Source organism: Lonchura striata, chromosome 12 (assembly GCF_046129695.1).
Source record: "Lonchura striata isolate bLonStr1 chromosome 12, bLonStr1.mat, whole genome shotgun sequence".
Taxonomy (NCBI): Eukaryota; Metazoa; Chordata; class Aves; order Passeriformes; family Estrildidae; genus Lonchura; species Lonchura striata.
Genome location: NC_134614.1, coordinates 10,328,057 through 10,341,795, shown reverse-complemented (window position 1 = coordinate 10,341,795; position 13,739 = coordinate 10,328,057). Strand labels below are relative to the sequence as shown.

Below are 13,739 nucleotides of genomic sequence, written 5' to 3'. Positions count from 1 at the left end.
TTTTGGTGTTGTTTTTTTTTACAAAATGGATTGTTCCAGAGCTCAGGTACAGCCAAACCTGAGAGAAGGGAACAGACCCTCGCAGAGGGCAGAGCCACATCAACACATGGGGGCCAGCAGAATCAGGGGCCATGTGCCAACCCCCACTCACATCCTGCCGACCAGTAGTGGCTGCACCAGGGATAGGAGGCACAGCTACAGGGACAGAATGACCTGCTCCAGTGGCTCCAGGGACAGAGGGCTAGGAGCTGCCAGGGGATTCAGGGCTGGAGGCTGTGGTCTTCTGCTTCAGGGGGATGATGCAGATACTGTTTTTGGCTTCTTTGATTCTCCACCACCGTCCCAGCCTGTGGATGAGAGAGGTGTGGGGGTCACTCTCCAACGAGATCCAGAGGATGGGGAAGCTGCACCCTCAGGCAGCATCAGGGAGGGGGGACAGTACCGGTGCTCCTGCCCAGTGCCAGCCACCAGGAAGTCACCAGCTGCTGAGAACTTGAGGCTGTTGACAAAACCCACCTGGAGGGGACAGGGCAGGGTAAAGGGACAGGGCAGGGTGAGGGGCTCCCACGGGCTTCTCCTGCTGCCCAAGAAGGAAGCCCCTGCTGAGGGACCCTCCAGTCCAGCTCCAGAATTCCCAGCCTGCCCATCCATCCATCCATACCAAGGGAATGTCCAAGAGGTGCTCCAGCTTCCGAAATCCTTCGCCACACTTCCAGAGCTTCACACTGCCGCTGTGGGATCCTGGGGCACAGAGCAGCGCCTGTCATGCACCCCAGCCCAGGGATGGGAGCAGGAGGTATTTCCCCCACCAGCTGCCAAGAGCAGCTGCCACACACCTGTGGCCAGGAGGTCACTGTTGCGCAGGGCAGCCACGGCTGAGATCCAGTAGGGCTGCTCCAGGCCCTGGCCGTCCTGCTCTCCGTGCGCCTGCCGAGCCAGCGCCAGCGGCTTCTTCTTCGTCAGCCCCCACAGGGCTAAAGACCTGCGGGGGTGTGAGGGGTGAGGGGGCTGAGGGGGTATCCTGCCCACCACCCCAGGCACCATCCTGGCCCCGTGCTCACCCATCATCAGCACCAGACACCATGTGCTCCTCGTTGATGAGCTGGATACAGTCGATGGAGCCCCTGTGAAGAGAAGAGGCAAGTGCCAGCAGTTACAAGTGTCCTTTGGGATCCTGCAGGGCATCAGCATCCCCACGGTGCTCCTGGCACCCACACGGCACTGTCCCAGCGGGACACACCTGCCCGCAGCCCCCTCCTCCACCCCAGACCTACTGGTGCCCACAAAAGACGAGCTGTGATTCCTCAGGGATCTTCCAGAGCCGCACGGTGCCATCCCGGCCCCCCGCTGTCACACAGCACTCCCGGCTCAGGCTGTCCAGCCCTGTGATGATGTCCTGGTGCCCGAACCTGCAGAAGGAGATGACAAAGAGCTGTGGCAAGCATGGCTCTCTGCCTCCCCACCTCCTCAGGGCTGCTGGGCACCCCTTGGACGGGCCAGTGGGATTTCCCCAGGTCTTACAGGGTCTCCACATATGCGTTCTCAGCCACGTCCCAGACCTTGACGCAGCGGTCGTGGGAAGCGCTGTACAGCTGGTGTGTGCCCTTTCGGAAAGACAGGCCCTGGGGACACATGGACAGACAGGGCACAGCAGTGAGGGATACTGAGCTGGCCTCACAAGCACTGTGCCCAATGCCCCCAACTCACTGAGACGGCGTCGCGGTGCCCTCTGAAGATGTGCAGGCGCTTGCAGGTGGCTGCATCCCAGATCATGATCAGCTTGTTCCTGTCTCCCGTAGCCTGGCACATAGCAGGAGACCCCTGAGACCTGCACCCTGGAGACCCACAGCCTACCCCTGCCTCCACTCCCACTCTGTGGGCTTTGGCTGTCCCAGGGACCCATTCTTGACCCAGCAGGGGATAGGGGCTGCTTTAACCCAACAGGGCACATCTGGGCATGAGCCTGCACCCCCAGGACCCAGGCAGAACACTCCCCATGGCCATCTCTCCACCCCTGTCCCCATACCAGGTACTTGCCGTCCGACGAAATGGCCATGCAAAGGACTTGGGATGCGTGCCCCATGTGCCGCTCCTCTGTGCCCTTCTTCCCCCCAGGCACCACGCACAGCCTCTTGCCACTGTCCACCTCCCCTGCAGGAAAGTCATCACAATCACCCACTGGGACCTTCCCAAAAGTGTCAGTGAGCCTTCCACAAAGCCTGGAATTATGCACAATCCAAGAACAGCCAAGGGCCAAGCCACCTCAGAGGGCACCTGGATCCCTGCAGGGGATGGGCTTGGGAACAGCCAACCACAGCCCCAGGTGAACACTTGCATTTGATGAGGGAGCCGTCCTTGGAAGCAGAAAAAATGAATCTGTCATCAGGAGAGATGACGAGGCAGGTAACAGGCAGCTGGTGTCCCCGCAGCACATGGATCCTGGCTGGATCTGGAGGCTGTACCTGCAGGAAGAGCAGGATGTGAGCTGGGCTGCTCAGGACCCTTCCCCAGGCTCAGGAGTACCCCAGCACAGCGCCCTGACTTCTCCAGGGTGCAGCAGCAGGGAGAAAGGCTGTAGTGTGCTGGCCGTGCCTTAGTGTCCCCTAAGCTGGCACCGGCAGCCTGGCACCCCCAGCACCGGGCACTTACATCTTTGGCGACCAGGCGCTGCAGCCGGCCTCTCTGCTCCAGCTGGGGAAGAAGGGGGAGGTTCAGCAGAGGTGGCCTCAGTCCCGGTCCCGCGGGAAGGGGACGGAGCCCCCTGCCGCCAAGGGGACCGAGAGGCCGCGCCCGCCTCCCCGCTCACCACGTCCTCCTTCAGCCGGTCACCGATGAGATCCGCGGGCTCGAATTCCTCCTCGTCCTCCGCCCGCTCCTCCTCTGCGGCGGGACAGTGCGTGAGGGCCGGGCTCAGCGCCCGGGTCCGCCCCGCGGGGCACCGGCGCCGGGCGGGACTCACCGAGCTGGCGGAGCTCCTCCAGGTACTGCTTGGCCAAGCGCAGCTTCTTCTCCTGCGGCGTCTCCTCCACCTCCTCCTCCGCTGCCTCTCGCCGCCGCCGCCCCAGCAACGGGCTGCAGGGAACGCGTGCGTGAGCATCGCTACCGGCACCACAGGTACTGCACAGCCTCCGGTGCCGGCATCCCCCGGGCCGCCATCTCTCCGGTGCCGGCATCTCCCGGTACCGGCACTGTCCAGGCGCAGCCCTTACCTCTCTGTCTCAGAGTCGCTAGACACTTCCTCGTCGGCGGGCCGACCGGCCGTCGCCCGCGCTCTCCCATCGGCGCCCGGTGCCTGCGGAACAAAATGGGGCGATCGACGGGACGGGAACGGGGACGAGCGCAGCAGAAGCCCCACGGCGGCGACCCCGGCGAGGCAGCCCTTCCCCTCCGCCCCCCTGTGCCGCTCCGGCCCGGGCCCTACCGCCGGCCGCCGCCGTGCCGCCGCGCCGCGCGGGCCCTTGGCGCGCCTGCCGCCCGCCGCCGCCGCCATGCTGCCGCCGCACGTGGGCCCCGCCGCCACCGGGAACCAGGCCACGCCCTCGACAGCGCCCATTGGCTGAGGCCGGCAGGATCCCGCCTGCTATTGGCCCTGCCGCACCGCCTCCCGGTCCCGGAAGCGCGCCCTGCCCCGCCCCGGTCGGACGGCCGCGCTGTCACTCCGGTGTGACGTCACGTTACGCTCCGCCCATAGCCGCGCCCCACGGCCTGGCCACGCCCCCGGCGCTGCCCCCGCTCCGGCGCCGGTGCCCGGGTCCCTGCGGCGGGGACCGGCCACCCACGGGACCCGCGGCCCGGCACCGGTTGTCAGAGCCCCAGGGCCCCCGGCGCTGCCTGCTCTGCCCCCATGGCGCTTCGGGCCCCGTCCTGCAGCTGGCAGACCCCGTGGTGACAGTGACAGTGACAGTGGGTTGGCACTTCCGAAATCATCATCAACTCCTTCTGCCCCTCAGCGACCCTTACCAGCCTCCACTGTCGGGCACGGCCTCTGCTCCCTTCCCATGACCTTTGTAGAGTTACAGGGACCCATCCTTGGCCACGCTGTCTGTCCGGGATGGGTGATGCTCTAAAGAGCTAAAAACTGCTTTTGTCAGAAATTTTATTAAGTGCAGACAATGTCTTTTCTCTTTGGCACAGGGGGAGTCAGGGAAGGACAGTGGGAATGCCCTGCACTGGTCTCTGCAAGGCAACAGGCTTAGGGAGAGCCTGTCCCAGCCTGTGCAAGTGGATGCACCAGCTGGGGAGTGATGCTGCCCTCAGGCTTAGCACCCCAGAGCATGACAAGAGGAGCCACCCTCTCTGGCTGGAAGCCTGTCGAGGCTACACAGTTTTGGTCTTGGTGGCAGCTGTGGAGCCTCAGGCTCTGGGGCTGCAGGAACCCATGCCAGAGGCAGTGCAGAAGGAGCTGGGTGGGTAAGGAGCCCACCTCCCTATCCATCCGGGCAGCAGGAGCAGAAGGGCAGGTGTGGTCATGGAGGGAAGCTCTACCTAGGAACTGAGCAAGCTAGAACTCACGGGGACACATCTGAAGGGTTCAAACTGCAGTGCCCAAAAGGCTGGCCAGTTTGAAAATCCCACCTTGGCCTCATCTGCGTCCCGGTCGTGGAAGTGAAGGAGCTGTCCTGCACCTCCTGCTTCATCATCTTCTTGGTGGTGCCCTCTGTAAGCCCCATCACGACTCGAAGGAGACGGATGGAGAGCTCCCGCACAGTGTATCCCTCCTTGGCGAGGAGGGGAGGGCGTGAAGATGGACATCCCCAAGACAGCCTTGGGCAGCCCTGCTCCAGAAGGGAGCGGAGCTGCAGCGCCGCGCATCTGCCCAGTGGGGCTGGGTGTCCCTGGGCTGGAGGCCCTGCGGAGGGCGGGGCAGGCCAGGTAGGGTGTGGTGCGGCCGGGTCGGTGGATCCACGCGGAATCCCGGCACAGCCCGGAGCGGCGCGGGGCCCCGCCGGGCCGGGCGCCGCGTCCTCCGCCCGGCAGAGGGCGCGGGCGGGCGGGCGAGCGGAGGAAGTGACGGCGGCGGCGGGGCCGAGAACGGTACGGGCGGGACCGGGCTGGGCAGGGGGACAACGGGGAGAGGGGCAGGGACAGGGCTCGGGGGCGGCCCAGCGATGGGCCAGTGAGGGGTCAGTGATGGGGTCACTGATAGGGTCAGTGGCGGCTTGGTGGGGAGGTCAGGGATGGGCCAGTGAGAGGGTCAGCGATGGGGTCAGCAGTAGAGTCAGCGATGGGTCAGTGGTGGGTCAGTGAAGGGGTCAGTGGTGGTCAGAGATGGGGTCAGTGGTGGGTCAGTGAAGGGGTCAGTGGTGCGTCACTGATGGGGTCAGTGGTAGGTCAGTGAAGGGGTCATTGAAGGGGTCAGTGGTGGGTCACTGATGGGGTCAATGGTGGGTCAGTGATCGGGGTCAATGAAGGGGTCAGCAGTGGGTCAGTGAAGGGGTCAGCGATGGGTCAGTGAAGGGGTCAGCAGTGGGTCAGTGAAGGGGTCAGCGATGGGTCAGTGGTGGGTCAGCGATGGGTCAGTGGTAGGTCAGTGAAGGGGTCAGTGGTGGGTCAGTGATCGGGGTCAATGAAGGGGTCAGCAGTGGGTCAGCGATGGGTCAGCGATGGGTCAATGAAGGGGTCAGTGGTGGGTCAGTGAAGGGGTCAATGGTGGGTCAGTGATCGGGGTCAATGAAGGGGTCAGCAGTGGGTCAGCGATGGGTCAGTGAAGGGGTCAGCAGTGGGTCAGTGAAGGGGTCAGCGATGGGTCAATGAAGGGGTCAGCAGTGGGTCAGTGAAGGGGTCAGCGATGGGTCAATGAAGGGGTCAGCAGTGGGTCAGTGAAGGGGTCAGCGATGGGTCAGTGGTGGGTCAGAGATGGGGTCAGTGGTGGGTCAGAGATGGGGTCAGTGTCAGCTCAAACAGCAGGTCAGTAATGAAGTGAGTGTTAGGTCAGCGGTGGTCGGGGAGGGTCAGTGGCTTGGTGGGGACCTGCGTTCAGGAGGTGCAGCCATGAGGTGGGAGCAGCGATCAGCTGGGTGATGCCGTTTCAGTGTCTGTGGTTTGGAGCAGTCGGGGTGCAGGCAGGGTGAGTGCCCTGTGTGGGGGTGCAGTGTGGGAAGTGGGGGTGATGTGTGGGGCCCTGGACAGACGTGTCATTCACACCGGGGAAGCAGAACCAGGCGCTGTGGTTGGTCATGAGCCTGGGCTGCTTCCTGCTGCGCTGGCACCCGGAGCAAAGGAGCCAGCAGCAGCGGGCAGGGTGAGTGTGAGCAGGGTGGGCGTGAGCAGGGTGAGGTGTGAGCAGGGCGGGTGTGAACAGTGACTGAGCAGGGTGACTGTGGGCAGGGTGAGTGCAGACAGGATGGGTGGGTGAAGGCAGGGCGAGTGCAGGCAGGTGGATGGCAGGCAGATGCTGTTGGAGTCTGGCGTGGCTTTGCTGGGCAGACAGAAGGAAACCATCAGGAGTGCTGGTGGGATGTGGCCTCTGAAAGGGACAGTGCCGGCTGAGCTGTGAGTCAGTTGTCTTGGAGCTAGGGGGGTGACCCCACCATGCCTCCTGGGTGTGGGAGGGCAGACTCGAGCCCTCCCCAACTGCCTTAGGGGAACTGTAGCAGTTTGCTCAATCCTAGTTAATCAACCGGCGTGGTGGTTTCTCCTGCCTTCTGCCTGTGGCTTCTCCTTTGCAATAAGAACTGCCAGGCTGAGAGAGGGGGTTTTCTGACCCCTCAGAGGCTATTTGGGTTTCTCAGAAGCATGACTCTGAGGACATGTGTGATGAGCTAGCTAGTCTGATGGGTGCCAAAGTGGCAGGAGCTACTGGCAGGGGCTGGGGAGGAGGCACTGTGCCTCCTGCCCCTCAGCTGATTTGGCAGTGTAGACCTTTCTGCAGGTCTCATGGCATGATTTCCTGGAGCTGGCACCATCTGCCATTTCCCTGCCATGAATCTCTTGTTTGACCTTGGACCTGCCAAACCTCCATGAACTCATCTGGCTGTGCCAGAGGGGAACTGCGCCTGTGCTGGGGCCAGTGGCGGGCTGGGGAGAACACACGCATGGTCTGTGCCTTACTACCTCTAAGCTGTGACCTGCTTGGTTTCCCGTCAGTGAGAAGAATGGGTTCTGTGTCAGAGGAGCTCAGCTTGGTCCCCTTGCACCAGAGGCCGGAGCTGCTGGAAGCCTGTGCCAAGCTGCTGGGCGAGGAGTGGGGGAAGAGCCGGGCGTCGCGGCTCCACACGCTCCAGCGCTCCTCGGACGCCTTCCCCACCTGCCTGCTGCTGCTGCGGAGCCGGGCCCCCAGCGAGACCCCCGCCGCCCGGGAGGGGCCCTGCGAGCTCGTGGGCCACGTCCGACTCTCCCGCGTGGTCAGCCGTCCCCACGACCTCTTCGTGGAGAGCGTGGTGGTGGCCCGGGCGCTGCGGGGCCAGGGCTATGGGCGGCGGCTGATGGAGGCCACTGAGCAGTGGGCCCGGAACCGGGGCTTTCGCTGCCTGCACCTCACCACCCACGACAAGCAGCATTTCTATGCCCACCTGGGCTTTGTCCTGGGTGAGCCGGTGCAGAACGTGGCCTTTCTCAGCCCGGCTATATCCTCTGAGGTGCTGCGGCTCTTCTCTGCCCCTTCTGGGGCTGCCACTGCCCCCTCCAGCAGGCCATGGGTACCCGCTGCCCCCCCACCTCCCCCGCCGCCCCTCACTGTCCCCCCACCGCCTCCCCCACCGACTGTGATCTGGGCGAGGGGTGTCCTGGCTGAGAGCAGCGAGCAGAGCCTCCTGGAATCCCCACACCGCGATGCCAAAGGGCTCCCCATCTTCTGGATGAAGAAGGACATCTGAGGGTCTGGGGCCCCGAGCCGGTGATTAAAAGCAGTGCGGGCGGGAGGTGCCCGCCGCAGCGCTGCCTGACTGCCTGCCATTCTTCAGGGCTGGCACCAGCTCCCCCAGTCTACATGGTTCACCCTGGCCCCATTGTTGGGGCAGGGGGGTACTGGCAGGGAATGAGCAGAGTTCCCATACCCTGTCCTACTTGGGCATGCTGCCTCTGCTCCTGCCTGGCCTCCAGCTCACCTGGCTGGGGCTCTGGGACCACCAGCATGGTGGGGAGCCGGCCCACCCCAGGCTGTGGGGATGGCACTAGTCCTCAGGAGCACCGCCCAGTCCCACCAGTGTCTCCTCTACTCAGGATTTGCTGTGTGTCACCTGGGGCTGATGGAACGTGGTGGCCTCCAACATGCCCACAGCTGCTCTCACTGAGCAGTCTGGGGAAACTGAGGCACAGGATGGCTGGGGGGGCACTGTGGGAGTAGGGCATGGTGGTGGGGCTGCAGAATCAAGTCCCCTGCACTGCACAGTGAAGGGGGCAGGTGGCCAAACCCCCACTAAGGCACCGGCGTCAGTGAAGGCCAGAGGCATGGGAGCAGGAAGGTCAGAGAGAGCGTCCAGTCTCACAGTGAGGGATTAGCACTGTCCTTGCTGTATCACGCGGCCCTGGGCCTGTTCCCTGCCTAATCCCCTCATTCTGGGCAGTGGGCCAGTACTGGGCAGGGGCTCCAGACCCCTCTGGGCCTGCCTGGGCTGTGAGGGACAGAGCTGCCCCTTTGGCCCCACCATGCCTCTTCGGGGGGACTCAATCCTTCAGCAGGTCACCCAGCCTGGCTCAGCACTGTGCTGAAGTGGGGACCAGGGAGTCTTGGTGCCTCCACTACAGGCAGGACTGGGAGGCAGCAGGGAAATTGAGGCACCAGGGTCAGTGGCATGCAGTGCCACTCCCGAGCTGTGCCATGGCTGTGGTGGTGCAAGCAGGATCTCAGCACCAGAGAGCAGCAGGCAGAGGTAACAGTGGCAGTGCTGAGGCAGTAGGGGTCTCAATCCCCCAAGTGTACCCAATTCTGTCAGGTTTTGGGGTGGGCAGCATGTGCTTGCAGGACAGCCCAGCCAATCCTAGTCCACCATGTGCCAGGGGGGCAGTGCCTGCATTGCTGGAATGCCCACTGCATCCCACAGCCTCACCCCATGGCTCTCCTTTCCTCACAGGGTGCCGGCCCCGCAAACAACTGGTGAGGCGGGATGGTGCTGGTGCTGGCGCTGTGGTCCTGCCTGGCACTGGGCACAGCCAGTGAGGAGAGCCCGGCACCCAAGCCCCTGGCAGGTGGCCAGCCCTTTGCCGTGGTGTGGAACGTCCCCACCGGGCGCTGCCAGCACCGCTTTGGCATAGGGCTGCCCCTCAGCGACTACGGCATCGTGGAGAACCAGGGTGGCCACTTTGCTGGCCAGAACATCACCATCTTCTACAAGAACAAGTTTGGGCTGTACCCCTACCTGTCACAGCACGGTGTGCCCCATAACGGGGGCCTCCCTCAGCGTGTCTCCCTCGACGCCCACATCAACAGGGTGGCCGAGGACATCCGCCTCCTCCTGCGACCCGCTTTCCATGGCTTGGCCGTGGTGGACTGGGAGGAGTGGAGCCCTCTGTGGGCACAAAACTGGGGAGCCAAAAAGATGTACCGGACAGCCTCAGAGCAGTGGGTGCGGGACCAGTACGGCGTGCTGCCGGCACGGCAGCAGCTCCGACTGGCCCAGCTGGAGTTCGAGCAGGCGGCACAGGCTCTGATGGAGGAGACGCTTCTGGTGGGCCGAGCCCTGCGCCCTGGAGGGCTCTGGGGTTTCTACCGCTTTCCCGACTGCCTCAACAGCAACTGGGCCAAGGTGGCAAACTACACCGGGCAGTGCCAGCCGGCGGAGGTGCAGCGTAACAACCACCTGGGCTGGCTCTGGGCTGCCTCTTCTGCCCTCTACCCCAGCATCTACCTGCCGCTGGCGCTGCCGCCCGCCCTGCGCCGCCGCTACGTGCACCACCGGCTGCGCGAGGCCCTGCGCGTGGCCGCCTTCGGGCCCGACGGCCTCCTGCCCGTGGTCGCCTACTCGCGCCTCGCCTTCCGCCGCTCCTCCCGGTTCCTGCACCTGGTAAGCGCTGTGGGGCCGCGGCTGCGATGCGGGGTTCTGGGTGGCACGGGGACAGAGGCTGTGTCCCCCAGACGGGTCACGTCTCTGTTCCTGGCAGGCTGACCTGGTGCACACCATCGGGGAGAGCGCGGCACTGGGAGCGGCCGGGCTGGTGCTCTGGGGAGACATGTCGTACTCCCGCTCAGCTGTGAGTATGGCAGCACTGCAGGCAGCAGGAGATGGTGTGTGTACAGGGTGGCCATATCCCCCGTGCCCACCAGGGAGGGCTGGCCAGGTCTCTGTTGCTGGGGGGCTTCTCACTCATGCTTCCTCCCCAGGAAAGCTGTGCCAGCCTGCGCCACTACCTCGTATCCACTCTGGGTCCCTACGTGGCCAACGTGACGGCAGCAGCCCGAGAATGCAGCTACGGGCAGTGCCATGGACACGGGCGCTGCGTGCGCCGGCAGCCCCACGACCTGGGCAGCCTCCTGCACCTTGGCCCCGGTGCCGGCCCACGGGCTGCCTTCCGCTGCCACTGCTACCGTGGCTGGGCAGGTGAAGACTGTGCCCAGCGGGTATGGCACAGCCCTGCCACCTCCTGCCAGGTGCCCATCCACGCTCACAGCCTCTATGGGCACAAGGATCCCACATCCTCTGACACCTGCCTGCCACAGGGCACGTGGGGCTGGTGACAAAGGCCAGGGACCGCCATGGTCCCCTACTCCAGCAGTGCTGCTGCTGGCTTTCCCTATGGTCTCATTAACCTAAATAAATTCTCCTGGCACAGCGGGCATGGTTTTTGTGTGCAAAGCTGAAGGATTCTGTGGTGTCCCTATGCAGGGCACAATTGCCATTGCTGCTGAGAGACAGCACAGACCCCAGTTTGGCTCTGGATGGGGCCAGCAGTGCATCAGCTTTCCTGCATGGGCTCTGCCCTGATCCCATGAGCTGGCAGCCCCTTTACTCTGGGAAAGGGGACGTGGGGCACTGCCACAACCTGCTGTCCCTTTGCCACTGGCACCGTGCTGCCAGCAGCCCTGACCACGCCACCAGGCCCCCCTCCCCATAGCTATTTTTATCGCCCCCCAACCGTGTTTCTCACTGTCCTATTTTAAGCAGCGCAGTTGGCGCAGCGGGAACCCAGTGCCCAGCTCCTGGGGGCCCTGCACCACCTCACTGCCCGCTCACACTGCCCAGGCACGGGGAGCCATGCCCAGGGAGGCTGCAGAAGGTACACTGGGGAGTGGGCTTGGGGCTGGTGGTGGCTCTAGCACCCCAGGGGATACCAGGTGATGCAAGGCTTTGGGGTTGGGATGGAAGTAGTGGACAGATGGTGCCCTCTGCCATGGGGTCTGTGGGCAGAGATGCCTGCCCAGGGAAGAAGGGGGTCCTGGAAGGCTGCAGGTGTAGGGCAGCAGGGTTTGGGAGGGCACTGGCAGCTGGCACGTACAGACCCCTGCGCCAAACCTATGTGACCAGCTGTGCCCCCCCACCTAGGGCAAGTGGGTGCAGGGGGTGATGTGGGTACCTGTGGAGCAGTCCCTGGCCAAAGGTAGGGGTGTGGGGAAGGTCTGAGGGGTCTGAGGGGACCCTGGGTACCAGCTGAGGCCCCCAGCCCTGGTGCCTGCCAGCCCTGTGGGTGACACACAGTCTGGACAGCAGCAGCACGGCGCCACGCTGCCCTGCGACATGCCACTGACCCCGGGAGGGATTGGGAGTGGGCACAGTGCCAGCCTGCCATGCTCTGCCAAGGGCACAGTGCGTGGGCCCTGCCCACTGCTCAAAAATACACAAACACCTAGAAAATAATCTTTTCCCTCAAACCCAATGCAGGCATGGTTGCTTCCCAAAACAGTGCTGGAGCATGCCTACTTCCAAAAAGCCCTCCCAGTCCCATGTGACGTGCTCACTAGGGCAATGGGCACTAGGGCCCCCTGGCACAGCATACACCCCACATCTACATCTGTGCACCCCCAAGCAGCATGGTATCTGCAGGGCAAGCTGGGCCACACCACAAACTGGCACTGCTCTGCACCTGCCCACCAGCTTCCAGCTGGCCCTTGGAGCCCCAGTCAGTCCCACAGTGCCTGGGCTATCCCGGCTGGGGGGTGGCACATTCCTGCCCCCAAGCCAGGGCCAGATTCCAGCCCCACTAACAAGGCTCCGGGATCGTGGCCACCAGGCACCCGCTAACTGCTCTGATGACAGCAGTGGGGCCAGGGGGGGCACAGCCAGCGCTTGCCCACTGTGGCTGCAGGGCTGGCCCAAAGGAACACCAGTCTTGGCTGCCTGCCCTGGTGCAGCACCAGGCTGCCAAGGCTGACATCCCCCTGGCAGGGCTCTGGTGCCACAGGGGTGCCCAGGGCAGGCAGGGGCTGTGGGCAGGGCACAGGCTGACCCTTTGCCTCTGTTCCAGCAGACGGCGTGGGAAGGGCTGAGGGTGCTGCGCCGGCAGAGCCTGGGGACCCCGACAGCAGTGAGTCCGGAGCCATCAGCCTGCGCCCCGTGGAGTCCATCAGCGACCTGTACTGGGCCTCGGGCGGGCACAAGGGCACAGAGGGTGAGAGCACTGCAGGGGGCTGTGCAAGACCCAGCTGTGCCTGTGGCCAGGCTCTGACCCCTTCTCTCCCCTGCCTGCAGGCAATGGCCCGGCTCCCTCCAGCAGCCTGCACCGGCCTCCACCTCGGCCCGTGTCACCTGTGTCCCCGCCGCTCCTGCCCACCCTGCGCCCCGTGCCCCCCGCCAGCCCCTGCCCTTGCCTCGGCCCTGGCCACCCCCTGCTGCTGGCCCTGCTGGCGCTCCTGGCACTGTCAAGCCTGATCCTGGCCACACTGGCCATCTACCTGAGCGGTACGTGGCACTGGCAGGGTGGGGAGATGGGGCATTGTGGGGGCCCGACCTGCCACCTCAGCACGCTGCCATCCTCTCCCCGCAGTCCTGCAGAGCCAGTCGGTGCGGGCGCTGGCCCAGTGGCTCGAGAGCCAGGAGGACGCCGTGCACCAGCTGCGGGCAGCCAGCAGGCAGCTCTGGGCTCGCCTCAACACCAGCGCCCAGCCTGGCGGGCACCGCTGAGCTGCTCCTGCTCCCACCATGGGCTCTGGGCCGCCACGGGAAGGGGCACCGAAGGGCAGGAGGGGGGAGCAGGCAGCTTTACCCACAGAGACTTGGCAGCATTGCCCCTTGGGGCACAGGGGCAATCCTGGACCCTGTCCCACAATGCCAGAGAAAGAAACTGGGCTGTAAGGACCTGCATCCGCCCCAGTGACAGCCCTTCCTCTTAACAAGGCAGAAGGCATACTTTATTTAGCCTTTTAATTACCTCTTACAATCAAAGTCTTAGAAAATCACCATGATAGATACATTCCCAGGGTGGCAGGCACTGCCAACTGGCATGGCCCCATGCCCGCCTGGGCAGTGGCCCCCCCCATAATTAATTTCCCACAAGATTACTATTTCATATAAAGCATTTGGCTGGAAAAGGGCTGAGAGTGGGCAGCTGGCAGGACTGGGCAGAGCTTCCCACTCCACAGTGCTGTCACCATCACGATGCCAGGCTGGCTAGGGAGGTAGGGGCTGTACCCAGCATGGCAAGGTGGGGAGAATGCTCCTGCCACAGCACAGACACCAGGACCAGCTACTCTGCTGCCCTGCACAGCTCTGCCCTCCCACCCACCCTTCAGACTGTGCCAGGCCACCCTGGTGCCGCTGCAGGACTGGGGAGGGTGCACACGAGCCCTGCCTCTGAAAGGATCTGCAGAAGCTTGGGTGAGACCCCCTCCCACTGTGCCACATGGATCCCCAGCCACAGAGCAGGCACAC

At 64.2% G+C, this 13,739-nt stretch overlaps 4 protein-coding genes across 4 annotated transcripts; 3 read left to right on the top strand and 1 right to left on the bottom strand.

Moving 5' to 3' along the window:
• Nucleotides 1–81: 81 nt before the first annotated feature.
• On the bottom strand, nt 82–3,553 carry RRP9 (ribosomal RNA processing 9, U3 small nucleolar RNA binding protein). Its single transcript, XM_021530672.3, has 15 exons — nt 3,422–3,553; nt 3,210–3,292; nt 2,960–3,072; nt 2,807–2,880; nt 2,650–2,691; nt 2,336–2,462; nt 2,027–2,151; nt 1,708–1,800; nt 1,522–1,622; nt 1,275–1,409; nt 1,062–1,124; nt 837–982; nt 662–741; nt 443–516; nt 82–347 (listed from the first exon to the last, which is right to left on the bottom strand). The coding sequence occupies exons 1-15, from the start codon at nt 3,551–3,553 to the stop codon at nt 242–244; spliced, it is 1,494 nt and encodes a 497-aa protein (XP_021386347.1). The 3' UTR covers nt 82–241.
• Nucleotides 3,554–4,689: 1,136 nt separating this feature from the next.
• Nucleotides 4,690–7,874, top strand: NAA80 (N-alpha-acetyltransferase 80, NatH catalytic subunit). Its single transcript, XM_021534371.2, is given in 3 exon segments — nt 4,690–4,837; nt 4,840–5,034; nt 7,087–7,874. Coding segments are annotated over 3 exon segments (1,071 nt in total). The 3' UTR covers nt 7,815–7,874.
• A 79-nt stretch (nt 7,875–7,953) lies between these two features.
• Nucleotides 7,954–10,706, top strand: HYAL3 (hyaluronidase 3). The gene is made up of 3 exons (XM_021534383.2): nt 7,954–9,941; nt 10,039–10,128; nt 10,259–10,706. Exons 1-3 carry the CDS (start codon nt 9,045–9,047, stop codon nt 10,610–10,612), a joined length of 1,341 nt encoding a protein of 446 aa, XP_021390058.1. The 5' UTR covers nt 7,954–9,044; the 3' UTR covers nt 10,613–10,706.
• A 423-nt stretch (nt 10,707–11,129) lies between these two features.
• On the top strand, nt 11,130–13,307 carry LSMEM2 (leucine rich single-pass membrane protein 2). Its single transcript, XM_031505962.2, has 4 exons — nt 11,130–11,151; nt 12,340–12,480; nt 12,561–12,770; nt 12,856–13,307. The coding sequence occupies exons 1-4, from the start codon at nt 11,130–11,132 to the stop codon at nt 12,990–12,992; spliced, it is 510 nt and encodes a 169-aa protein (XP_031361822.1). The 3' UTR covers nt 12,993–13,307.
• Nucleotides 13,308–13,739: the final 432 nt, after the last annotated feature.

Excerpts from the sequence above, each read along its gene's own strand:
- RRP9 (XM_021530672.3), bottom strand. The coding sequence starts at position 3,553 with ATGGGCGCTGTCGAGGGCGTGGCCTGGTTCCCGGTGGCGGCGGGGCCC. Across the intron at positions 2,692-2,806 it reads ACCGGCTGAAGGAGGACGTG|CTGGAGCAGAGAGGCCGGCT; the intron begins GTGAGCGGGGAG and ends CTTCTTCCCCAG. Across the intron at positions 1,410-1,521 it reads AACGCATATGTGGAGACCCT|GTTCGGGCACCAGGACATCA; the intron begins GTAAGACCTGGG and ends CTCCTTCTGCAG.
- HYAL3 (XM_021534383.2), top strand. The coding sequence starts at position 9,045 with ATGGTGCTGGTGCTGGCGCTGTGGTCCTGCCTGGCACTGGGCACAGCC. Across the intron at positions 9,942-10,038 it reads CCTCCCGGTTCCTGCACCTG|GCTGACCTGGTGCACACCAT; the intron begins GTAAGCGCTGTG and ends TGTTCCTGGCAG. Across the intron at positions 10,129-10,258 it reads TGTCGTACTCCCGCTCAGCT|GAAAGCTGTGCCAGCCTGCG; the intron begins GTGAGTATGGCA and ends CTTCCTCCCCAG.
- LSMEM2 (XM_031505962.2), top strand. The coding sequence starts at position 11,130 with ATGCCCAGGGAGGCTGCAGAAG. Across the intron at positions 11,152-12,339 it reads GCCCAGGGAGGCTGCAGAAG|ACGGCGTGGGAAGGGCTGAG; the intron begins GTACACTGGGGA and ends CTGTTCCAGCAG. Across the intron at positions 12,771-12,855 it reads ACTGGCCATCTACCTGAGCG|TCCTGCAGAGCCAGTCGGTG; the intron begins GTACGTGGCACT and ends CTCTCCCCGCAG.